At 38.5% G+C, this 26,981-nt stretch overlaps 3 protein-coding genes and 1 non-coding gene across 4 annotated transcripts; 3 read left to right on the top strand and 1 right to left on the bottom strand.

The window, feature by feature from the left end:
• The first annotated feature begins 53 nt into the window (after nt 1-53).
• Nucleotides 54-4,249, top strand: LOC117332578 (mediator of RNA polymerase II transcription subunit 9-like). The gene is made up of 2 exons (XM_033891553.1): nt 54-167; nt 3,226-4,249. The coding sequence occupies exons 1-2, from the start codon at nt 103-105 to the stop codon at nt 3,437-3,439; spliced, it is 279 nt and encodes a 92-aa protein (XP_033747444.1). The 5' UTR covers nt 54-102; the 3' UTR covers nt 3,440-4,249.
• Trnak-uuu lies at nt 493-565 on the top strand. The gene has a single exon. It is a non-coding gene; the product is annotated as a tRNA-Lys (tRNA).
• LOC117332558 (gem-associated protein 6-like) lies at nt 3,454-4,249 on the top strand. Its single transcript, XM_033891521.1, has one exon. The coding sequence runs from the start codon at nt 3,610-3,612 to the stop codon at nt 4,156-4,158; it is 549 nt and encodes a 182-aa protein (XP_033747412.1). The 5' UTR covers nt 3,454-3,609; the 3' UTR covers nt 4,159-4,249.
• Nucleotides 4,250-4,920: 671 nt separating this feature from the next.
• On the bottom strand, nt 4,921-26,322 carry LOC117332473 (DNA repair and recombination protein RAD54B-like). The gene is given in 27 exon segments (XM_033891392.1): nt 4,921-5,168; nt 5,373-5,450; nt 6,030-6,188; nt 6,748-6,864; nt 7,276-7,341; nt 7,552-7,658; nt 7,978-8,104; nt 8,455-8,622; nt 9,008-9,216; nt 9,809-9,988; nt 10,238-10,349; nt 10,808-10,957; nt 11,195-11,275; nt 12,555-12,636; nt 12,935-12,982; nt 13,431-13,585; nt 13,890-13,979; nt 14,531-14,607; nt 14,953-15,055; nt 15,591-15,678; nt 16,687-16,741; nt 17,230-17,251; nt 17,405-17,469; nt 17,750-17,901; nt 18,312-18,391; nt 25,966-26,093; nt 26,227-26,322. Coding segments are annotated over 26 exon segments (2,730 nt in total). The 5' UTR covers nt 26,059-26,093; nt 26,227-26,322; the 3' UTR covers nt 4,921-5,102.
• Nucleotides 26,323-26,981: the final 659 nt, after the last annotated feature.

A 26,981-nucleotide genomic window follows, 5' to 3' on the forward strand; every position in this document is an offset into this window, starting at 1 on the left:
CAATTCGTATCATTAATTTGGATTCAGTGGCATTGATTTTCATTGTTTTTACCAGATACGAAAATACGAATAGAAAATCTAGCATTAATCGTTTTGTGAACGATGGCTGATCAAGCGGCAGAAAATGAACTGAGTTTCTTGGCATTGGTTTGCGACGTTCTCAAAAGGTAACTATGATAATGAATATATATTCTACACTGTTACTTTCTTTAATGTTTATCATCGGGCAAGACCGCCTTTATATTTGGTGTTCCAACATGAGCAAATACATGCATGTGACATGACACTGACAGACGCTACAACAGTGCGGAATGTTTAATGTCAGTAGAACGACAATTATTAAAATATGTCTTGTTTCTGTAACTTGAAGCAGATGTTTTCAAGGAGGCGAATATTTAAGATATAGATGATATTGTCAAAATTAGAAATCATTGTTCAAGACATTTAAGTTGTGTGGAATATATTTGTAAATTGGTTTTCAGTGTGTAAGAAGCCCGCGTAGCTCAGTCGGTAGAGCATCAGACTTTTAATCTGAGGGTCTAGGGTTCGAGTCCCTACGTGGGCGGCAAATTTTTTTTTTTTTTTCGCCAAAAAAAAAAAGAGCATTCCCAAAAAAATTAGATAGGCTGCTACAGTAGTGTAGAGAATAACAGAGTAAAAAAAATAGTCTAAATCTCAATTTAATAGGGTGGGGAAAACCGCCAACTTGCATATATTATGAAAACTCAAACAAAAAGATTACTGAAAGTGGTCTACTTAAAAAACTTGATATTATTCTACTAGTAACCTGAAGTATTGCATCAGTTTTTGGTTCTTTTAATGTGCAAATAATTTTATTTTTGCATATGTACCATGTACATATATATTCAACTTTGACCAAAAAAAATTTAAAAATTAAGTTCAAAGATATTTTGGCTGTTTTAGTAGCAATAGCAATAGCAGTTATCGGTCTTCTTATAAGCGTGTCCGCTTCTTGACCACCTGTTTAAATTGGCATATGATAGGCAAGTTTGTGTATTATACGCAAGTTGGTAGGTTTCCCTAACTTGTCAATATACGTCCCGTTGGAAATACCATCTAAGCCACTTTTAATTAACTACAATGCCTAAAAATGACTGAAGGAATGAAATACCAAAAGTCAATGCTATCAGTGTACAAGGAGCGGATTTTCACTCAAAAACAATACCCAGATTTGATGCATGCTTATACTAGAGTAGCTGCAATGTTAAACGTAGCTCTGGACACGAAGTTAATTTTTCCCTAGTCACTTCAACAAGCACAATGTCAAAACTTACCCGTTTCACTACATGTATTACTATAATTATAGTAGCTAGCTGCTTCCTCATTAGTAAGTTGGCCTTGTTAACACTGCAAAATTTACTTTGTGTTGATGTAGTGTATGAGTGCTGAGTGTGAGATAATGTTTCCTAACTGTCCCAAATAAAATAAAACTACCTGAAATTTATGTTGATTAAATGCTACTATCTGAAGTTTATGTTACTACTAATTTAATAAAACTGACTGAAATTGATGTTAATTTAATTAAACTATCCAAAATTTATGTGTATATCTCTTTGTCTGTTTGTTTATTTGACAAACTTCAATTTTATCAGAGAGTAAAATTCTGTGGGACGATCTTTAGATCACCCAACTTGGGTGTTGGTATCAAAGTGAAAAAACTGTTCCTTTAACAGTACGTAGGAATCAATTAACACTAAATATCTTTCAGAATTTATTTGTGAAACTTCCAGCACCTTGTAATATTATACTTACTACTAGTTTATGTTAACAGATGTCGACTTCATGCAGCCTAAACCAAAGATTGTTTTCCCTTTCCTTCAAAATTAATGAGGCCAGCCCTGTAGAAGTGGCAGGTCCTATTAGGTCAACTCGCTATGTACCAACCTGTCTGCTATCAGTATGGTCACCCTCTCAGTGTCTGTACTAAATCCATGCCCTATCATCCTTATCAGCAGCATACCAATACTATAAAACATGGTCTGGCCTGGTCAATCTCGAAACACATGTTCTCTTTTTGTCACTGGATATCATACATATTTAAACTTTAAAGTGAATATCAATAAATATACCAGGTATGTTTAAGTATATCAATTGATTACTGGACATAACATTTATCAATATCTAATTTGTTGATCCACCTTTTAGACCATGCTGCCATTTCCCAAATATGAAGAATGCTGGTATCCTTGTGATAGGGAGGGGGTAACAGCAGTCAAGCAGTTTGAGTCAGTGTATATACAAACCACAAAACTAATTTACCCTGACACAACAATGTATGGTCAAAACACTTGAGAAATGAGAGTGTCACAGAGGCTAATTGATCACTGCACAGAATGTGCCAAGGCATTAGAAGGAGGGGACTGTGTGGTATATCAACACAGTCAAATATCACAGATAAAGAATACCATGTGATGGTATGGTGAAATATTATCACAAAGCTATTCAACAGTGATTTTAATTGGCTTCACTCGTACACAATTAATCAGATTCCTATTTCCAAGTTAAATGCCAAAAATAACTTTTCTTATCTAGACTAGATTTTTCAGTATCACCTAAATGAGTGCATACATTTTTAGATCACCCGAGACAGTCTCAAGTGACCGCATCATCCAGCATCCATTGTATTCTATCAGTAACCAATTTAAACAATTTACATTTTCGACTTCTCAGAAACCCCTGAACCAATTACAAAGGAATTTTGCAGAAACCTACAATGGCCATTGTTGAATTATTAGACTTAGTTAGGAATGTATGCACTTATCACCTCTGAGCTCCATGGCTGATAATGGTTGGATTTAAAACTCTTAAGATTGTTTTCTATCTCATATAAAGTATCTGTATGTGTTAGATTGTTTTCTATCTCATATAAAGTATCTGTATGTGTTTTGAGTATTGATTAAAATATTGTTTAAACTAATCTAAAATACTTAGCATATATGGAAGGGTCTGAAGGTGTTTTTACCAAAATTATGCATTTCATGACCCTAGGCTCCTTTTTTTAAGTTTCCTCCTTGGGAGAAGGTAAAGTTTACAAAAGTTTATATAGAGAAATTTACATTTTTAAGTGTGATTCAGCCTCCAATATATAAAAAAAAAATCAAGGTGTGTTTACTTTTCAGCTATCTTTATTATTATCTGTATTATTTACTGTATTCCATATTGTTGATGAAAATATAATCCTTTATTTATTTTAATTTATTTTAGTATCGAAAAAGAATCTCATGATGTGTCCCAGAAGATGACCGATTTGAAGAGTCAACTACAGCGAGCAAGAGAATGTGTTGAGAAAATGCCTGGGATTCAGTACAGCAAGACAGAACAGCTAAAACAGATAGATGTCCTTCGTAACCAGCTAGCTGTCAAAACCGAGTTACTTCAGAAGTACAAACACATGCAGACATTTGATTTGTCTCAGTAAAAAGTTTTGGAATTAACAAACCTTTATAATATAAGGGCCGATTCACATGTAGACGTTCTTCTAAATTGTTAAATAGATATTCTAGGCCAGACATCAGTTTGTTTATTTTCATTGGTAGCATTCTATACTTTGATAGTATTGAGTATATTTTTGATACTAAGAATCCTTCCATGAACATCCAAATGTCGGACATAAAAAATGAGGATGTGCAGAAGCACCCCATATTTCACAAAGACCCAGAGCAATGGATGCAGTACATCAACAAAGAAGTGTTGGTTGTAACCGAGGATGAATCTGAATGGACAGGGTGGGTGTATACTGTAGACCCAGTCTCAGAAAACATTGTTCTCTTTGTATTTGAAGAAGATAGGACCAAAATGGAAGTAGTGATGGGTCATGCTATCAGAACAATTACTATTCTCAACAGTGAGACACAGACTCACAAAGATAAGTTTGATCAGCTTTTTAAAACAGCTGAACAGAGAAGTTTCTCAGAAGAGGAGATAGAAAAGCGAAGACATGTTCTAAAACTGTGGCTTGTGAAGAATCTTCTTCCAGTTAGTGCTACAGGGGACAATGGTGAAATACTTTCTATATCTGATGCTGTGTTTATAGAGCCTCCTTACGGACCAGACAATTGTCGTAGTACAAACGAGATCATTCTGGGAAGGATTCAGGGCCTTATCAAGAACATGCCAGCAGATCATGAAAGCTGGTGATTCTCATTATCAAAATAATTCATTTTTTGTCACCTTCACAGACACTACATTTTGTAACTTTATTCTTGGTAATAAAATGTGTCGAGTATCATTTATTTTATTTATTAGTCCACTACCACCAAGGTATTTTTTTTTTTTTTTTTTCTCCAAATATTTTGTGAGCAGTTGAAAGGTTGTTATCAATATTCATAGGAATGCTTTTCTTTATATTCATGCGACATGCTCCTAGTATTTCCCTGATTACTTATTTTACCAAAATGTTCTCTAACTCTTATACAACACTCGCATAACAACTCACATACTTATACAGATCAAATGGTGACTATATTATGCATCAACTTTTATTTATTGAACAAAATCTGTGACTGAATGGAGACCTTGTCCAAACCCCTACTTACTTGATTGAAGTTATAGCGATTGTCTTATCATTAGTTGTATAGACATGTGAGGTACCTCTTCTTTTGCTCTACTTGTCAGGCTGTCATTATATATCCCACAAAGGGACTCCAGAAATGCTGACATTATTTGCATGATGAGTGCTGAATAAACTTAATATTATGTTGCTGTTTAAATGATGAAATACTTGTGTTGGTTCCCTACTTGACAAACCTGAAGTCCTCCCACATCAGGTAGACATTTTACTGGAGTTGTCCTTAATTACATTCTATGATGCGGAGACATCTGAAGAAGTTTTCTGTCCCCTCTGGTACAATTAATATAGTATATCTGAAATCACCCTTTCATAAAGCAAACACAAATGACTTCCATGTTTCCTGTGTATTTATTGATAAAATTTTGGATTATTGACAACTGTGAGAAAATATTTCTTTATAACAAATTAATACTTTAATGACCAAGCATTATAATGTCTCTAGCACTTTAGAAAAATAAAGCACCAAACACTGAAAGACTATGGTAACAGACCAGGTATCTATAGGAACAGCTTATGACTTTGTCTCATGCCAAAACATGAAGGAAACATTCTCTGATGCACCATCTAGGAACCACTCCTGAAAAAAAATGAAAACACATTAAAGTTTTCAATCCAAAAATACTCGTTACTATAAATAAAGTTTCCTCCCTTGTCAACCTTGTTCATGTTAATTTTCTCCTTAATTGAAATACAGCACAACACTCCATTACAAGTTTAGTACAATTACCGCCCTCCACACTTTCACTTTTATTTTTATTTATTGTTTCCCATCAGTACTTACAGGATTAGTCTTGCCACTGTTGCCAGAAAGATGCTTCCAGTCCATCAGCTCGTCCATTCCAAGGTTCCGCTTAGCAACCTGATTTTGAAATTTCAAAAATATTGGGATTTGTAAACAAAATGACACAGCTGTATTTGAGTGGAAAAACTTGTGGTAATGATGCAAGTCAAGAAAATTGATTCTTTAACCATCTTATAGACAATATAGAAAATTATCGTATGAAGTGCTGAAAATTCATATTTTTAAACTAAATGCCATTTCACTGAAAAACCTTAAACAAAATACGTTTGAAAGGGTCTGTTGCTATTCATGAATACTTTTCATGAATGTTTTATAAAGATATCTTGGAAATAATAGTACTCAGAACTACTCTGTATATATTAAACAATAAGTATATAACTGAAAATATATAGAGAAGGCTTTTTGGTTTAGGTAAAACATGTATGTTACAACAAAATAAACATTAATGTATTTTAGAGACAGTTCTGTATACTGGTATACTGTTGTGATTCACGTTGACCTTATCAAATACCTCTTCAAAAATTGTCTGTTCCTATATTGCTAATTACAAAAATGTGCAATGAATCCAGATTTATTCACCCACAATTTTTTTTTAAATGCAGTCGAACTATTTTATATTTTACCAACATTACTAACCTTATGGATACCTCCGGCCCCTAGCTGACATGGTCTGACACTAGAGGGAGCTGTTGTGTTGGAAGAGGAACCTACTACTGTGTCTGGACCTCCCTGACAGTCGCAGCTCAGAAGTTCATGAGTGTCGCACAGCGTATTGACATTCAGGGAAAACAGGTCCTGCACAGAAATCAAACAATGCTCTATATCCAGAAATAAAACACTGCCTCTATATCCACACAAATATAATTTGAAATACAATGTGGTTAACTTAAAATAAGCCTACCAGGTATATATCAGATGATGTATGATTGTACTTCAACTCAAAACTTTCACAAGGTCAAATATGTTAGTACGAGATGAAATAAGATCTTGTGAGAGACTTTTCTAGACAATTATTATTCTTTGAGTAATTTCTAATAATTAATTGGCAAAGTGATTTGATCACATGGATCTTTATACAAACATTGTTTTTAGATTACAATGCAAAACAATCCAATTCATATTAATGATTGAATAATTATATTGTATATCATGAGCTATAATTTGAATGTGAACATATGTTACATATATAGTAAGTACATTTCAAATATATATCAACATGAATGGTAACAACTGTCAGAACAAAGCATACTGTTTCACACCATACTAATGCAACTAAATATAATGTCTACAGAATTAATATAAATCCAATTAGTAGTGACAGTTTTCCTCATTGTAATAGATTTCTGTGTGTTACCTTAAGGTCTTCACGAGAGAATTGCACATCACTTTTGCCTGCCTTACATTCCATGACGGCTCCACTCAGGCCCTGTTTAGTGATCTGACGCTGGTAGATTTTCTCTTCTATGGAACCCTGTAGTTTAATTGATAGAATAACATTAGTATGTTATATCAAAGAATACAAAAAAGTTCATAATTTATTAGATCGTAAATCTTTACAAATATTTCTGAAAATATCGACACAATCAGTTATGATTGCATACTATGGTCTAGGGGGAGATAATTTGTATCGTCTACTAACTAGATTGTCTCCCTTTGACCAGTGCATTACTATGTATTATGGTCTAGGGGGAGATAATTTGTATCGTCTACTAACTAGATTGTCTCCCTTTGACCAGTGCATTTCTATGTATTTTCATAATGTACATGGTGATCTCCCCATATCGTGTTATGTTTTGTATGGATCCGACAAAAACTATTCTGATATATCTGAGTATTCTTGTGTTTAAGTGGGAGCCAGGAACGTCAATAAAGGTGTACTTACAGTGGTCAGTAATCGGTAGATATGAACTTGCTTGGATTGTCCATCACGCCATATACGTGCCATGGCCTACAAAACAGCACAAGAAACTTATTTAGTATCCTTGCTATCAGCTTGTAATCAATTCAGCAATACTTGAACATGTTTATATATTGTACACCTTATTCTTGCCTACCAGTATGGATTTCATCAAAGTAATGTCATCAAAAATATCAAAATATATGTATGTCACTCTAGGAAATTAAGCAAGAAGAATATGACTTTGTGGCTACATCAAACCTGTAAATCATTAGCAGGATTCCAGTCAATATCATACAGCACCAGTCTGGAGGCTCCAACCAGATTCAGGCCTACACCTCCTGCCTTGGAACTCAGAAGAAATACAACTGTAAAAAGATACCAAATCATGATTATAATACTGGCTGGATAGAGGGACACCCCGTTCCCTAAAACACTAGCTGGACATATAGTGGGGCAACCTGACCCCTAAAACACTAGCTGAATATATAGTGGGACAACCTCTCCCCTAAAACTCTAGCTTGATATTTTGTGGGACAACCCGTCCCCTATACCATTGGTTTGATGGAAGGAAAACAAGTTCCCTGATGGACTACAAGGCTCAACTTTACAATTCAGGTTTGTTAAGAGAATCAATTTCTTGAGAAGTACACAAGTTGTTCCAACATTTCAGTATGTCAATCTTACATTCTTTGGAGAACTTGTTGTTAAACTTGGTTATGAGTTCCTGGCGTCGATTAGTGGGCGTCTGGCCATCAAGCCGGAGAAAGCCATACTTCTTCTGGTCACAAAACTTCTGTAGCATGTCCAAAGTCTGCCAGGAAACGAGTACATCATGTATGATATAAACAAATTATTTCTGTTAAAAGTGTTATCAACCATTAAAATGATTTTCCTTAGTTAACACGTACTGGTACATAAACATGTCCAGTAAGCTGTACTCCTTTCAAGAAAATTCTAACAGCTCTTGCCAGTTAAAAATACACTTTTACCAGTCATTTTCTACAATCTTACTTTCTTTCTGTCTATTCAAATATTTGTGCTGTGTGTGTTCAAATAATACGTATATGCTTGTGCCATACACAAATGAAGCTCTACTTTTTGAAATTGCACTGATATCTTCCTAAACAATTCCAGATTGCATAACAGAGCTTACAAGCATACCTTTGTATGATTGGACACCAGTACCAACTTCTCTGTTGGCCATTGTTCCTGCAGGTCTGCTAATATTCCAGCTAGCACTTGAAGTTTCCCAGAGAATTTCTCAATTTGTTCCTCTTCTAGGAATCCCTCTGGATATACAGGAAACAATCCCTCGTACACAGACGATTCCTACAAACAAATTCCTACTGAAAAACAATCCCTCGTACACAGACGATTCCTACAAACAAATTCTATCATATACTGAAAAACAATCCTTTCAACACACTTTCCTACAACAAATCTTTAAGACTGAGCAAAACAATTACAATGTATTTCAATAACAACAAAGGAAAATAATCAATTGACACTACTGTTGCATCACAAACTTTCTAAATACTATTAGGCCACAGTTCCGCACGCATTCCTTAGCACACTCTACATCAAGTCTAGAATTGAAATTATCTATATTATTGTTTACCCGTCAAAGTAACACTTTTTCAATATTATGCACTGCTATGGAATTATAAAAAGTTACAGAATTTCCTCAACTTAAGGAGAATGGCAAAGTACCCACCTCATCCAAACTGCATTAATGTGCATCCTTGGCTTTGCTGTGAAGAAGCAAAGGGTGATTACACAATTGTTTTAAGGCTCCGATACAGATCAGGTGTGGGGCTCCCTCCATCTGTCCACTGAGGCACGACCTGATAAGGCGACAGCTGAGCAGGACCCGGTACAGCTGTACCTGTAAGTCTGACGGACTACAGAACACCACCACCTCACCTGGTAAACACAGTGGATATCTCATTCTAGCTATAATATTTAAACTGTAGTTTTGTTAGTCTGACAACCTATAAAACAAGCAACAAGTATCAGGCATAATAACAAAAATCATGTACAAAATGTTATAGAACTTTAATAATGAATTACAGGATAAAATGTGGTTTAGAGATGGCTCATAAAGAACCATCAACTGTGGCAATTCATTTGACCTGGGCTATTCTGTTCTCAAATATTTAACTTTTTGTTTTAAGGGTTTATTGTCCAATCAACATCCACATTATGAAACGGGGCCACCTTTTAATAACTGGACAACACACAAATGGCATACAATATCCAGAGCAATTAGGGTGGAGTATCTGGCTGAGAGGATACAATCTTGAAGACCATGGCAGTTCCTGACCTGTTTCCTAATCCAGATAACACAAACTGTCCCGAGTATAAACAGAGGAACCACCCACCTGGATGTTTACCTGACATTAGTCCTACAATCTACTGACTAAGCTACTGTAGCCCCCCCCCCCCCCCCCCCCCATCATGATATATATGAAAATCGACAAAGTGAAGACCAGTCCCATAAACAGGAAAGACATACTTTTGGGTGGTAGGTATTTGTTATTGATCTCCTGTGTGCGACGCAGCAGAAAGAGTTTGATGAGACGAGACAGTTCTGAGGCACGTTCCTCTCCTATGTCTAGTACCTCCTGACTAGCTCCAGGCTGACGTGATGCTACAATTGGGTTCTCATAAACATTCTTAAATGCAGAGCTTGAACCTAAAAAATGGAGAAACCAAAAAACAATAAATTCATGATTTCCAAATACCAGGTAAACGTCACTATTTTGGCCTTAATACCTAAATTCTCATGACAATTTACGGATGTAGACTTTCCCAAAAGGAAACTGTTCAATAAATAATTCATGTAAATATACATCGTACACATTATGATAATCTGAAATGAAAATAAAGAGGATCTATCTTCAAATACAAGTATACTAGTATTGCAGGATTCGCTTGAAATTACCTAGTATCCCTGGGTTACAGAACTCTACGATGGAGTAAAACTCTTGTAGGTCATTTTGTATTGGTGTACCAGAAAGTACCACTCTCCTTCTCGTAGGCAGAGACATGATCAGCTGTAAATAATCACCAATCATGATACCCAGGTCACCCTTGATATGTTTTAAGCAGTAAAACAGATATGCATACAAAATGACAAAAGAGGAAAATTCATGAAAAATTCAGAATCAATAATGGTATTAAAACTGTGCCAACGTTTTTCAGATTCTGCAAGGTGTCAATATTGTAAAAAATTGTTAAATATCAAATCAATAACATTACGTTTGCTTCTATTTTACACATTTGTGAAACGTCATCACTTTTTCTTTGGCAGATATAGCCACCTACATATGAAACAAATGGCATAGTACACCTGAAGGTGTAACACACATACACAGCATCACGGATACGGTGCTAAGACATTAAATGAAATATTATGGACGATCTAGGCAAATAATTAATGCTTTATTCCACTATCCTGGTGGAGGAATATAAAGGGCAGTTTTCTGTGCAAAATGCTGAATAAGGAACTCACAGATGTTGTTTTGATAGCTGTATTTTTCAGTCTGTGACCTTCATCACAGATGATGAGATCAAATCGAAGTTTCTGGATCATGTCATAGGCCCGCACAAACATTTCATAGGATATGATAAGGACAGGATAGATGGCTGTGTTCACAAAATCCTGGTATAAAATAGAGAGTTTGTTGTTAATGATTGTTAAAATAGCTAAAGCTGACATAGACAAAATCATCCAAAATGAACATTACTAAAATGAAATATTCTACATAAAAGTTTACTTGTTATCCATAACTTAATAAAACTTAATAAATTGCATGTATCAATAATGAAAGTCGCCTTTCAAACGAGGAAACAAAAGCATATTTTGTGTTAAATACTGATGACTTGTAGAATAGTGTACCTCTACACGCTGGTCTGTACTGACAGCATACACAGACAAACGCTCATTACCAAGCCATTTCTTTATCTCTCTCTGCCAGTTCTACAACACAGATATCGCAATTTTAACGAGTATTTTGACCCAAATTAGAGAAAACAATATGTCATACAAAAGTACATGTAGATCAATCTGAATAATCTACAAGAAGCCAATAACATTATTAAGTACTCCTTGACATGGTTCTAGTTGATTGAATCATCTGTCTGATATAGAATGTGACAATGTCTTATACATATTCTTATTTGGTTAATATATTCGCAGTCTGTACATATTGGAGTTTAACTTATCAACATCAGCCTGATTGATAGGATAGCCTAAAAAATCTTCATCTTGATGGAGGGTACTAAAATAAAATCTGCACTAAAGTGAGTAGAGAAGTTATTACCTTGACTAGGCTGTCTGGGGTGAGTAGAGAAGTTATTACCTTGACCAGGCTTCCTGGGGTGAGTAGAGAAGTTATTACCTTGACTAGGCTGTCTGGGGTGAGTAGAGAAGTTATTACCTTGACCAGGCTTCCTGGGGTGAGTAGAGAGGTTATTACCTTGACTAGGCTGTCTGGGGTGAGTAGAGAAGTTATTACCTTGACCAGGCTTCCTGGGGTGAGTAGAGAAGTTATTACCTTGACCAGGCTTCCTGGGGTGAGTAGAGAAGTTATTACCTTGACCAGGCTTCCTGGGGTGAGTAGAGAAGTTATTACCTTGACTAGGCTGTCTGGGGTGAGTAGAGAAGTTATTACCTTGACCAGGCTTCCTGGGGTGAGTAGAGAGGTTATTACCTTGACTAGGCTGTCTGGGGTGAGTAGAGAAGTTATTACCTTGACCAGGCTTCCTGGGGTGAGTAGAGAAGTTATTACCTTGACCAGGCTTCCTGGGGTGAGTAGAGAAGTTATTACCTTGACCAGGCTTCCTGGGGTGAGTAGAGAAGTTATTACCTTGACCAGGCTTCCTGGGGTGAGTAGAGAAGTTATTACCTTGACTAGGCTGTCTGGGGTGAGTAGAGAAGTTATTACCTTGACCAGGCTTCCTGGGGTGAGTAGAGAAGTTATTACCTTGACCAGGCTTCCTGGGGTGAGTAGAGAAGTTATTACCTTGACTAGGCTGTCTGGGGTGAGTAGAGAAGTTATTACCTTGACTAGGCTGTCTGGGGTGAGTAGAGAAGTTATTACCTTGACTAGGCTTCCTGGGGTGAGTAGAGAAGTTATTACCTTGACTAGGCTTCCTGGGGTGAGTAGAGAAGTTATTACCTTGACCAGGCTTCCTGGGGTGAGTAGAGAAGTTATTACCTTGACTAGGCTGTCTGGGGTGAGTAGAGAAGTTATTACCTTGACTAGGCTGCCCGGGGTGATGATGAGGGCCTTCTTTATCACAGGTCGGCCACCGTAAGGTCCCTGCTTCAGAAGAGTCCTGTAATATAGTCATAAAATATCAATTCAACACGGCACATAGAAAACGACAGGATAAAGAAAACAAAGTATCATTGATGAATCTAACAGAGTCAAGAGTAAAACCACATACTTGGTAATGCGAAATATACAGTCGAACCTTGTTATCGCAAAGTCAGTGTGGCCATGGAAAAACTTCACGATATCCAGAGTAACCAAGGTAAGTGAATATATTTATATAGACTTTTTACTATCTATTCTAACTGTTGTAGTTTCTTTTCACTACAAATGATTTACCTGATTTCCCACAGGATACGTACCATAGTAGTGAAATGCTTTGAAGAGTTTTCCCAAGTCCCATGTCATCACTGAAAGAGCAAATTAAGGAGATCAATGCAGAACCAGGTTATTTTCTGGATATTCAGCATCTGGGTATCTTAGTAATGCAACTCATTAAAATTTTTCTAAATGACTGACCTGAAAGATTCTTATAAAAGACAATCTGAAGAATATTCAGGGTCAGGAGAGCTCAAGCATAAAACAAATTTATCTTGTGCTGAACATTGCCAGTAAAATTGCTTCCGTAGTTAGACTTTTGTTTTTTTAGGATCACTATACACAAAGGTTAAGTTTATCCCAACACTAATATAATACAAACCAGGATATACACACCATATGACACATACATCTGATTTATTTTATGACGTTCCACAATAATAAAGCCTTTTAGCATTAGATTTAAACATCTTCAAATATAATTAACATGGTTATGACATATTTGTAAATTCTACAAGTAGTTCAACATTATTCACTTACGCTAGAATGGCTCCCTGGCCACCAAAATCTCGGAATCCCATGACACACTCATACAGGAATATCACTCCCTCTCTCTGGTGGGGACGAAGGTGGGAGGCAATGTGGGGGTCTATCACCACATCAACAACGGGCAGGGAGTTCTTGTTAGAAAACCACTGAAACAATGTGAGATGTATATCTTGAAATCATGACATCTTACGGATATTTAAGTAAAATTAGAATACCCATGGAAACTTCCCAAAAAATTAAGACACTCTATGCATTGTGGTTAGCTTGGAGTCCTCCCATTGGGTAGATTTTCACTTGAATACTCTCTTTCAGAATATGTATTATTACTAAAATCTGGCCCTAGTCATTTTCTCATCCTGTAGTCTCCAATCATGTAAATTAATCTGAAACAACCTGGGGTATGATTACCTTTAAACCCTTAAACTTGTGTTACTAGAGACATGTGATTACCTGGTGTTGTTTGCCTGGTCTGGGCATCACCAGAGCTCCTGGCTGGTCCACACTGTGTCTTGGTTGGACCTGGCACTGTGGGCTGGGGGTCTGTACAACATACAACACACATCTTAGTACTCGTGTGTTTTTGTCAAGTTACAGAATGTAGAATCTAACGATCAATATAGACAGACAGTATAATATAACTGAATACTCAGGAAGAATATTCGCATCTACTGGTTTTGTTGTACACATAACATAAAATTTATCTCAAAATTAAGGTTGAAGTTATATAATCTAATGATATATCAACTCAGATCTTTTAGTTTTGTTGAGGTATCAAATGTAGATTCTAACAATATAAATATACATGTACACATAACATAAAACATATCTGAATCTCAAACTCATATATTTTGTTGAGTTACAGAATTTACCATCTGAATTAGTAAGAGTAATGATAAAAACATACATACCGGTATTTCAAAATTGAAAAATGTCAAAGACCAAAACATGGGCAACAAATAATAGAAAGGTTATGTTCATTCTTAATTCTTTGTACACTTAACCAATATGGATAGTTAGCTACAGCGTTTTTTTCCATGAGAATGAATGTTCACTTTATTTTTAATTTTATGGGGATTTTTGTAAATATTTACCGCAGCTTTGACAGAAGTCTGTGTGGAGTGACCCTGGGTTTGTGGACTGATGAACGCCTTATTGACTGCACTCTGGTCTACATCCAGAAACAAAACCCACAAATGACATTCATGATCTACATTGTAAATAGCATAAGTCATAGATCAATCAATCAAACCAGCAATATTGATAATTATATAATGGATGTACAAAAGTCAACGTATTCTAACTTGTTATGGGTGTTGTTAAAACAGTCAATGAAAATGCAAAGAAGATATAGACCACAAACTGTTGTAACTAGTACTCACAAGCAAGTAATAATACTTCACGCCTAATAAATACAACTATCCTAAGAAATAATGTGATTTCTTTTCACTTCATGTATTTTACAAAATTTAAAAATTCCAAGGAATGTGGATAAATGCAAAGGTGGTTTCTGTACCTGAAAGTCGACACACTGATGGAGAGGATGATGACTGTGTCAGTGACGATGATGAGAAACACTTCCCCGACTTAAACTGTTGTTCAGTCATCACAGACATCACCTGTCAAAGGGGAGATAACTTAAGAAATCTGATGTTTTTCTATCACAATTTGATAGCACCTCATTCTTAGTTTTACTGAAACATTTGATATTTAATATAAAATATACACAATAATAACAACATAAAAACAGCAGAGGAGATTTCCTTGATTACATTATCAATGTTTACCATGAAATTATTGGTTCTATCCACACACCTTTAATTCAGATAAAGTCATAGAAATAGAAATTCAGCCGAGTCTAGTAACTACTCATTCTATAATCCACTTTCAAAATTCATGTAAAAACAAAAGCAAGCCAGTAATACATGAAAACATTATAACTACATTAAACAAAGGCTGTTTAACTACCTGGATCATCAAACAAAGGCTGTTTAACTACCTGGATCATCAAACAAAGGCTGTTTAACTACCTGGATAATCAAACAAAGGCTGTTTAACTACCTGGATCATCAAACAAAGGCTGTTTAACTACCTGGATCATCAAACAAAGGCGGTTTAACTACCTGGATAATCAAACAAAGGCTGTTTAACTACCTGGATTTCTTTGCCACCAACAGCTAAGGTTTCGTCATCCTTCAGTGTTTCTAGCTCTGTAGATTTGTATCCAGACGATTTACCAATTCTACAGAAGCAATTAATTCTAATACTGAATTTATGTAGCATTACTTAAACAATGATACTGCAAGTATTGAAATTCTTACTCTGACCAGATATTGAACTTTTAGTTTATATCTGTAATAGGAAGCAGTATTGAGAAACATTTTGCTCATGTTTTGGCTGGAACTTATGATCTCTCTCTAAATCTGTACTGTAAAGGGACATCCATGCCTCAACTGACTTATATAAATAATTACTAATACAATCTTCAGACTGTTAAAATTACTTGTTGAAACATACAATAATTCCCAAACTGGTACCAATCCAAAGCCATCTTTTCAAAAATTTGCTTAGAAATGAGATGTAACATTCATATTACCGCATATTACCTTGGTTATATCTCCTTTACAACTAGGTAATTGTTAATGTTGGTTTAAAAAAACTCAAAAGTGATTATCCTACACTATCAAAAATTTACTGACATTTGAAATATTAATGTATTTGGTTAATAACTTAGGTAATAGGACCTGATCATAGGGTCTAGGATATTAATATGAAATATATGCCCAGTTTTCAGGAAAATAACTCTCTCAAGATAAATACTTTAATGAATTAAAAAATACCTAATACAATAAATGTATTACTTTGTTTTCACTCTAATAATTGTGTTTAAAGTGACAATTGTTTTCAACTAACTTACTATTATTTTATTGATAATGGTTACCTACAAATTTTCAACATACAAAAATTGCATTTCTCTTAAAATATTCAAGATGAAAGCATGTGTTTCTTCATTACACATATAATTTTTATCAAATGTATGTTTTTGTGAGGATATCTTTGACACTATGCCTTTAAAGATAGTGTATTTAGTACTGTTGCATATTATATAAGTTGAAGAATAGTATTGGTCCCATAACTTTGGTAACAAGACATTGGGAAAATGTATTCTATACAAGTTTCAGGACAAATTCTTAGCGTGTAATGTAAAGGATAGCAAATAAATACTGATTGAAACAATAGCTGTGCTTACTCTTTCCCTTCCATGTCGAGCAGCGTCACTGATCTTCCCTTTGTGATAAGAATAGCTACAAACAATAAAGTGAAAGTTTCAATATACAAAAAATTGTATAACAAATTTGATATAAAAACAATACTGATATACATTGTATATCTCACAAGTCATTTCAAACAGGAGATATGAGCTATTTTTAGTTTTAATTAAGAGTCAAAAGTAAATTTAATTCATACATTTTAATTTTATTTTTTAAACATTTTTTCATTAGTTTTTTTTTCTTTCACATTATGAATTGATCTAAACTATATAACTATGACTTTCAAATAGTTTTGAAAGTTCCTCCAAAGATAGATTTTATAAAAAGTATTTTGATGATTTTTTCCTTTCAAGGGTTACCAGTTATATACTTATTTAAAGCTGCACTTTAGAATATCAGATTGTTATGGAGTGGCTTCATGAATTATATTCAACATAAATAGACCATTCAAATATAGTTTATCACAATTTATTACATTAAACAGTGATAATTTAGACAAATATATACTTTGAAATACTCACCATCTCCTTCCCATTTTTTGTGCTGAAAAAAATGAAATAGTATATTAATGATCAATAGAGAATAATAAGTTTAAATATATCATGACATAAATATGTCTTCAAATGCAAGCTTTAAAATAAGTCTCACTTCTTTCAAGTAAGCATGCAGAATTATCAGAGACAAATGATAGCATACCTTTTTGTTGGATCTCTTACACCACATCACACTCAGGTATCTTGTCTGTCCTCCACTAGCTTCCTCTAAAATCATATTTCATAACTTGGATCATTTAAAATGAAACTAGGAGACTTTCTTGACCTCAAAAGTTTAATAACCCAGCTGTTATGAAGTTATATGTAAGGGATAGTAAATAGATTATACAGATCAATATCAGCCCATTGACCCTTCTACTGACAATGCTTACAGAGGATGGATTCAGGTAACTACCAATGATGTTGATTCACATCATATGTTTAAATTCATTTTACACAAACCTAATGCTAAAACCGTGATAAAACTGCTCAAAACACTGAAGATTACCTGCTTCAGTTTCATTTTCTTTAGTTTTCTGGTGAAGTTGATTGTCTACAGTCGATGGACGCACATGTAAGGGTTGCCTAAAATGGGGTTTTGAAGTTCTGTTGACATCCTGATTGGTCTTTTCAGCTACAGCTGGTTTTGTCTGCTGTGTTCTGTGCCGATACAATGATGAATATAAATGAGACTTTTAGACACATGTAAATAATTTATTTATCATTTTATTTACAGCTGCATAGATTTGTGTTATATATAATCATTCGGTAATGTTTTCACTGTCAAGTCTAATACCAAATAAATGTACATCAAATCTCCACAAACAATTAGTGAAAGGTCATGCATATCATAAACATGTCTGAATAATGGTATTTAAAAGCAGAAAAAATGCATTGTCCCATTAAGAATTGTACAATCAACATCATACACAAAATTTACATGTATTAAATTATATGAATCATGCATACATATATTGATTGTTACATGATTGCCATGGGGTGTTTTGTTTATCTGTCATGAACTAGCATGATTTTTAAGTGGATTCCAAAATTTTCAAGAAAATACTCACACTTCTGACAGGACTGGTACATTTTTCACTTCTGCTTCTGGTTGAGAGACATTGGTGCTATCTGGTTTTAATTGAGAAATCTGTGCAACATGTAAAGACAAAGTCAAATATTAAAAGAAACACGATTAAAACAATATTTTTGTCTTTTAAAGTTGACTAATAGGAATAATCAGTAAATTATAGTAGAATCACCAGGTAAAAATATTTAAACATGTACCATCCTGGACTGCATGTAACTGAATTTAACCATACAATTAAATATATACTGGTATGTTACAATTAAGATGAATTTATGTTTCAAGGTTCATGAAAGACTGTTTAGCAATGAAGTAATTTGATTATACAATGGCAAGATATCTGATACCCAGCCATGCTAAACATGATACATTTTATAATTGTATATATGAATTTGAAATAAACATTCAGTTATGATTCTGATAAATACTAGGTAAACACACTAGAGAAATATTGTAGTGAAAATCGGGGGAGTTATCTCCCTTGGTTGGAGCTCATTCCGCACGTGAGCTAGTATAAAATCCCGCGGGGTGTCAGAGAGCGGTCTCTTTGATCCTGAACCCTGCAATGCACACATACAGCCACTAAACGTGAGTACTCGTCACTGTATTGTATGGGTATTGGGATACGGGAGCATTCATTAGTCTTCTAGAGAAGGCTGGTGAGAACCCTACACCAGTTTTCTCTACACTGGTGTCAGAGTGTGTGAGAATTTCACGCCAAATTCTATTTTTTTCTACATGTTTGTTCAACTTAGTGTCGTCCTGTTCCGGACAGCACGTGTCAGCGCCATTTTGTTTTGACCTGCACATGTTGCCTACGGAGCAGAACGACACTCTGTCGGACTATTAGGGGTTTTTTTTTGCTAACTATTTGTAGGTTAGGGTAGGTTGGAACGATTTAATTGTCGTTCCAACAAACATTTTTGTTTTTTTTTCGTGTTTTTGCTGGTACACTTGATCGTGTGGGCCGCCCATATCGGCGGCATACAAAGGCCGAGTGTACAATTATACAGTGACATAGGTTTTTTTTAATTAGAAATTAGTTTAGGTAGTTATTTTTATACGGCTACGCACCTGTGCTGTGGGCCGCCCATTATATTTTGGCGGCGTACGGAGGAGGTGTGTTATAATCGCACGTATTTTAGGTTAGAGTAGTTAGTGTTAGGAAACTTATTTTTAGTTATAGGAAATTAGTGTTAGGTTAGTATTAGGATAGCATAGATTAGATATAATTACATGTATTATTGGTGTTATTTTACATAGCACCACACAACAGTAGCTTTCAAACACATGTAAAAACTGTGTTGTGTTCTTTATTTACACCACCCCTTTTGCATACAAAAACTGTGTTGTGTTCTTTATTTACACCACCTGTGTTGCCTTCTTTATTTTTCCTGTGATAACCATGCCTTGTATTAATTTAAGGGAAGCAACAGAGGAGGAACTCTGTTCCCTTCCAGGTATAGGGGAAGTCTATGCAGGGAAGATAATAGAAATCAGGGGGAGGGAAGAATTAACATTGTCTTCCCTAAAGGAATTAAGAATTAGTAAAGACACTTGGCTAGATTGGATATGCCAGGGGAGGATTACAGGTATGAACCTGAGACCAACCTCACCACCCCATTCACCCAGTTCCTTGAGAGGGTCCCATTCCCCTGGGAAAAATTTAGAAAGTCGCCTGGATAAACAGGACGATGCAATGAGGGACATGAACCTCAAATTTACAGAGTTATGGGGTAAGCTTGATAAATTTATGGTAGACAGGGGGACAGCGGAACTCTTGAAGGAGGAGTCTGCTGTTACCAGGTCAATTCCTGGTAAGGTGGTACAACCGGGAACAATTCAGCTAACCACCCCTAGTGGGGCGCAGTACATCCATGACCAGGTACCACTAGACCCCCAGCCCTTAGAACCCACAGTTCCTGACTTTCCGCCAGTATGGGGGGAACCCACCCAACAACGGGAGGCACCAGGGGGGTTAGTCATGTCGGGGAACCTTCCACAAGGTAACCCTTATCTGGACAGCATCATAAATGTACTACCTAGGGATGGTCGTTACATAAGGGATCAGGTTACCTCATACCCTCCCCAATCTAAAGCCAATACATGGGGGATACAGATATCGCCTGAACAACAAGACATTAAAACATCTTGGGGTTTTCCAGAACCTCAGAACAACATGAACAGTTCTGTGGATCAGTCACCGGTATCTATGGGCATTACCAGATCCTATGTTGGGGACAATCTACCATGTCAAGGTATTCAACCCATAGCCAATGCCATACCTGTAGGTTATGGATTTCAACCAGGTCCCCAGGTAACAGGCAGGCACCCAGTATCTGCTGGAGTCCAGACATTTGCTGACTTAGACCCTTTATGTTCCAGGGACCTGGGTGGTTATGGTGGTAACATTACTACCAATTTACCACCGAATGATTATGGGGGGTCTACACCCATTCCACACCCACAGATACATGACATGCCCACAGCCCCTGTATGTAGGCCCAATGTAGAAACTCCCTTATTAGGGTACATAGATGGCCTCAGTATACCAAACCGTGTTAAACCGGATAACTCAGGGGATAGTAAACCTCCTCCCAATATGGGAACAGAGACCCATGTGGGGAATACAGCTGTTAAGTATACCCGTAGAGGTTCAGTAGACAGACAGTCAATATACCATAGAGATCCAGGGGGGGGGAGGCACACATATGATAGGCATAATCGGGACGACCACGGTTCTCGGCGCGGCTCAACCGATCGAGGGGCCGCTGACAATAGGCGTGCCCGCAATCCGCGTCGTGCCCGAGTGGAAAACCGCCGTGCCGACTCATCGGACAGTGAACCATCTGACTTAGATCTCTCTAGTCAGGAGGAGCCTAATGTGGAGTCATCCAGTGACAACCTCAACCGACATCGGAGAGATGGACACCGCCACCACCGACATCGCAGTAAAAGCCCGCAGCGCCACAAGATGCCAACATTTACTGGTAAGGATAGATGGGAACCCTTCATCCTAAAATTTGACCGCATAGTAGCCGACAACGCATGGTCAGAGCGTAAGACAATTAACCGGTTCTTTGATTGTCTAAGCGGGGACGCGCTAGAATATGCAGATAAACTACCCGGCGCGCTCTCCTTTCATCGGCTAAAAAAGAAGATGAAGGAGAGATTCAGTGACAAGGATGTACCTGTAGTAGCTAGGCGCGAGCTCCAGTATGCCAAGCAGGAAGAAACGGAGACCCTTGCCGAGTACGCTCAGCGTATCCAAACGCTTACCAATGATGGGTATGCTTATGCTGATGAGACCACCCAAGATCAAATCGCGACAGAATCCTTCTTAAAAGGATGCCGGGAGAAGGTGGCGGCTCAAAAAGCAATGGAAAAGAATCCCAAGACGGTTCATAAGGCCCTTAAATATATAAAGGCCTCGGTAGCGAACCAGCGCGCGTTATTTGGCACGCGCTCATCACATTTTCCGAGTAGACAGGTGGAGTTCGCTGAAGGCACCAAACCCGGGGACGGTGAGACACAGCAGGAGATTATTAAAATGCTAAGCGATGAGGTAAATGATCTCAAACGGTCGCTTACGCGTGGTGGGACAGCTAACTCGCCGTACTACCAGCCTCAGCCCCCACCTCCATACCATAATCAGGGTGGAGGTGAGGTGGCATCTCCGTATTACCCGCCGGCGGGGGATCCACGTTGGTATCCTCCGTATCGCGAAGGGAATCGAAATCCCGACCGAAGACCTCGATCTCCCGGGTACGACGGTTCCCCGCGGCGCTTCCAACGGTCAACGGATAATGACGGCCGTCAATTTCTGCCTAGGGACCGGGATCGTTCCCCTACTGCTGACCGGAAGACGTGGGACCGAGGACGTAACTCTACGCCACCAGGATGGAGTAATGGTAGGAGCCAGGGCAACACGGAGGACAGCCGCGTCCCGGTAAACAATTCCATGTCCCCAGACCGCCAGAAAAGCTTTCCTACGCGGTCCCGCTCTCCGTCACCATCAAACAATGGGTTCCGGGATCCATCCCCCCATAGGGAAATAAAGTTGGTGGTCTCTGAAGGCAGCAGCCTCACTATACCAGTAACTTTGAATGGAACGTCCATAAGAGCAGTCGTAGATACAGCCGCCACCATGACGTTAGTCCGGAGAGGATTGTTGGACCACCTGAACGGGCCGTTAATACTTGGAAAGCGCGTACAGCTCCGAGGGTTCACCGGCAACGTGGAGAATGTGTGGGAAATAAAAGATCTACTCATCGGCGTGGGAGACATAGTAACCCCCTGGACGGTATGTGAAGCACCGATTACCGACGACATGTTGCTGGGGGTAGACTTCTTAGCCAAAAATAACTGCGTTCTGGATATGAACTCCGGGAGGCTCCTGATGGCAGATCAGATAATTCCCTTCACCCCGTATAGGGAGAACAAACAGAATACCGCTAAGGTGTCGGCGACTCAGACCACCACTATTCCCTCAAACTCCATAGGATTTTGTGATGTCAGCTGGAACGAGACCACCCGGCAGCCGGTCATGGTCCAGCCCAACTCCAGTGCAGTGGGGCCATTATTTGGCAACACATCGGTATCCTCTGGGGTGGATCATGCCATTATGAAGGTGGTCAGTGACTTCAAAATTGCAAGGGGGAAGAACGTCATGAGAATAGAGACAGTGGAGCCCCATATACCCCTTCCTGTCAGGGAACCACACACTGAGCCGCCAGGAGAAGCCCATTCCAACAGAGACGTGTCATGGAAGACCCAGAATGATCCGAACCCAGGAGGTGGATCAGAGCTTCTTACAAACATGCCGGTAGTACCCGAGAACGCGCTGAAGGGCCGCTATCTGCAGTGTCGTGGGATTTCGCGCCAACAGAACCAGGGTCCGCTGAGTATGTCTGTCAAACCATGGAAGATTGACCCCGGGGGTACCTACTCATGCAGTCTAGGGGAAGAATGGGGACCCTATATCACTCTCCTATACAGGGAGACAAAAACCTAAGACACAACCTCCTACCGGGGGCCGCGTACGATGATTCCTCACGGACCGAAGTACCCTCGGACGAGGAGGACATAGACCCGTGTAACGCGAGTTCAGGGGAGGACAGTGACGCTCCGACGGCGAGTCGTGGGGGGGGAACACCCCGGAAGCGGTAGTAACACACCGCCAAGTGTGGTGTCCCCAAATAAACCATCAACAGGCCCCGGGGTCTCGAACCGCTCGAATACCGTTGGCTCTCCCGATAGCATTTTGAGGGGGGACCAGAATAAACCAGTAACGCGTACGGGGAGACAAACCAGACAACCCCGTAGATTTGACAACTACTTCCTACCCTAGGTTACACTACGGGAGGGGGGAAGGTAAGTTAGGCAAGCGAATACAGGTGGTGTGTGTAGGCACAAATGCAGGTGGTGAATAGGAGTATATAGATAGGAAATGCTACTATTCCGATCCATACAATGCAACTCTCAGTCCATTCCGTTGCAGGACTATAAATGGACATCCTGGAATTGCACCACCGGGAAGATGGGCTCGAGGACCTCCTTAGGGAGGTCCAAGGGTTATTAGAACCCGAAGCCCCATGGCCATCGACCCCTTAAGGGCCGGTGGGTGGGACTTCTCCCTCAGGGACTCCACCGTCCACAGGGACAGAGGAGTCCAAAACGTATGCAAATCCGACTCCTCAATTGGAGTCGGAGACTTCCTCGCCCCCAGGGCCCGTCTGTGCTCCCCTGGCAGAGCCGGAGAAGACAGACCTTGAGGGCGACAACATTCCCCCTGAAACGTCTGGGGGGGATGCCCCTTCACCAACCCGGGGCCCCACTAAATCACCAAACCCGATATCCACCTTACCACCGCTTTATAGGAGCTGGAGGTGACGGTGGAGCCCCTAAATATCCAAAATAGAGAAATGCCTCCTAGGGTTCCAAATTATTTGTAGAACCTCAAGGGGGCAAGTCTTAAAAGTCTATGTAACCAGTAATGTGCACCGCGGGGTTCCAGTGGAACCTCAGCAGGCAGCATCCCAATTGATATTTATATACTTTATGAAATATCGGAATTCTCTAATTCTCGGAAGGAGGGTTTAGAGTTCAAGGCACTCTGGTGCTGATGGAACTTTAAGTCCCTCAAGGGGGGCGTGCAGTCACACAGAGATCTCTCCTCAATTTGTGGGTCCGAGAGCCTCTGAGGGTGTGCACGCTGCCACAACACCAACAGATTGATAAGGTGTGAGGTTCTATACCTCCAGCACAAGTTCTCAAGGTCACCGCAGGCTCCCCCCTTGAGTATTCAGGTGGAGAGGGAGGAATCTGTGGAGACAGGTATATAGCTTACCTGAGAGACCCTCCCCTGAGAACTAATACATATAATTAAAATTCGATCAGGTCATCAGGTAGCCATTGGTCACAGAGAGCACACCTCATCTTAAGAGAGGGGGTGAGGAATGGAGTACACTTCTAGTATAAGTAGTTTTTTATCAAGAGTGCTCTCCAATAAAAGGGGGGAGGGAATGGAGTGACTACACTCCTAGTATTTTTATCCTATGAAACTATCAGTTTTGGTTTAATTGGTCAAAATACATCTAATACATGTATATAGGATCAGTTATGGCTTAAGTGTTGCCCATAGAACCGTCGGGTACTGGGACCTACCACTTAGTAGTGGAACCGTCATCCGAGTGGTGCTGGGACTTAACAAGCAACTTAAAGCCTTTCCTCACATAGGGGAATGTAAATATTGTACATATATCAGTTGCACAAATAGTTATTCTTCATCTCAGCAGGTATAATTTCATGAAGTAAGTTGCATTAACCCTCAATAAAATCCCTCCACATAAAACAGTAAATGGTTGTTCAAGGAACCCCTGGGTTTTCTCAGGCTGGGGCCTTCGGAACAACCCCAACTCCCTTAAGTTTGGATATTTAAATATATACTCAGAGTTAAATGTTAGTTAGGAAGTCTGAGGATAAAAACCCTCTGACCGTCGTCTAACACAGCAGTCATATACATAGCTGCTATTAGTAAAACAAAAATAGAATTTCAGAAATTAGGATCTCGGCTATTCTGAAAGAATCTCCCATGTGAGTAACGGTTCCAAAGTGCACCGTTTCCAGTCATGGGAGTTAGACAACAGACATAGGATTAGATCTAGCTTAAGGAGGCCCACACCCTCGTCGTCCCTCGGAAGATCATCAACCCTAGAATCTGGAGCCCTCCATGCCATTGGAGCCATGAATGCTAGGACACCCACCAATTCTTCCCAGGGAGTGTACAGAGTCCAGGAGGGGGCCTTCATAAAACAGGGAGGAGTGTAGTGAAAATCGGGGGAGTTATCTCCCTTGGTTGGAGCTCATTCCGCACGTGAGCTAGTATAAAATCCCGCGGGGTGTCAGAGAGCGGTCTCTTTGATCCTGAACCCTGCAATGCACACATACAGCCACTAAACGTGAGTACTCGTCACTGTATTGTATGGGTATTGGGATACGGGAGCATTCATTAGTCTTCTAGAGAAGGCTGGTGAGAACCCTACACCAGTTTTCTCTACAATATTAATAAACCCGGTCCTACAATAGTGTGTATGTGATATACACGAGTTGAACTTCAACTTTGAAGTTTTAATTACCTGATGGTGATTCAGGACAGGGGTCTTGAACGGCGCTGAAAACCTAGGACGTTTGGCCACGCCACCTTGACTTGGAGCGCTAGATCGCCTCATACTGATGCTGCTGTGGTTGGACCCGATTTCATATACTGAAGCAGAGACATACATGACATATATACATAATTACATATACATATATGTCTCTAACTGAAGTTTTAAAACCAAACAAAGAAAGATTGATCATAAACATTGTGTTTTATGTATTTTGCAGTAGAGACTTGCTTTAGGTATGTTTTCATTTACCAACGGAGCTCACCAACGGCCTACATGTAGGCCTATGTGTCAGTCAAGTTTCACAATTGCCGCCATTTTTATCACAGGAAGTGACATTAATTACCTCCCTTGTACGATTGGGAAAAGGCACAATTGGTCTGTGCTAGCCGGTCTTTAGAAAAGATGAGGGTTGTGACGGCGTGGTTTTCTGTAACACACTTGAAGTTGAGGTACAACTTATTTTCCACTGCATTAAGTATATACTTTATTTCGTTTTATACAGACAAGACAAAATACAACAAATATCGCAGGATATATAATTGAAATAACGAGCTGTAAAGCTTAATTATGTTAAACCACTTTACGTACAATGTCAAGATGGAAAAGATCAGCAATAAAACGAAATGTGAAAGAATATTTGATTAAATTACAAAATATTTAAGTTTTATTCTTCTTCTGTTTATACATCTAAATGAAGGGGGCGGGGGGGGGGGGGGGCACAGGGAAGAGAGGAAAAGTGGTTGGGTGGTGAGCTTGCGTGATTTATTATTTAAACCTAATCAAAGCTTTCAAAATTATGCATGTCTTCAAATTGATCAAGAAAAGATAAATAGTATAACATAAAAGTGATGTAAGTATTATGTATGAAATCAGAAATGTTTTTATTAGCTAGTAAAACAAAGCTGAACAATTCACTATTTTCTGCGGAGGAAAGGTCGATATCTACAAATAGTAACAATCTTTCAGTAAGATTATTGTGAGAT

This window comes from Pecten maximus, chromosome 1, assembly GCF_902652985.1.
Source record: "Pecten maximus chromosome 1, xPecMax1.1, whole genome shotgun sequence".
Lineage (NCBI taxonomy): Eukaryota > Metazoa > Mollusca > Bivalvia > Pectinida > Pectinidae > Pecten > Pecten maximus.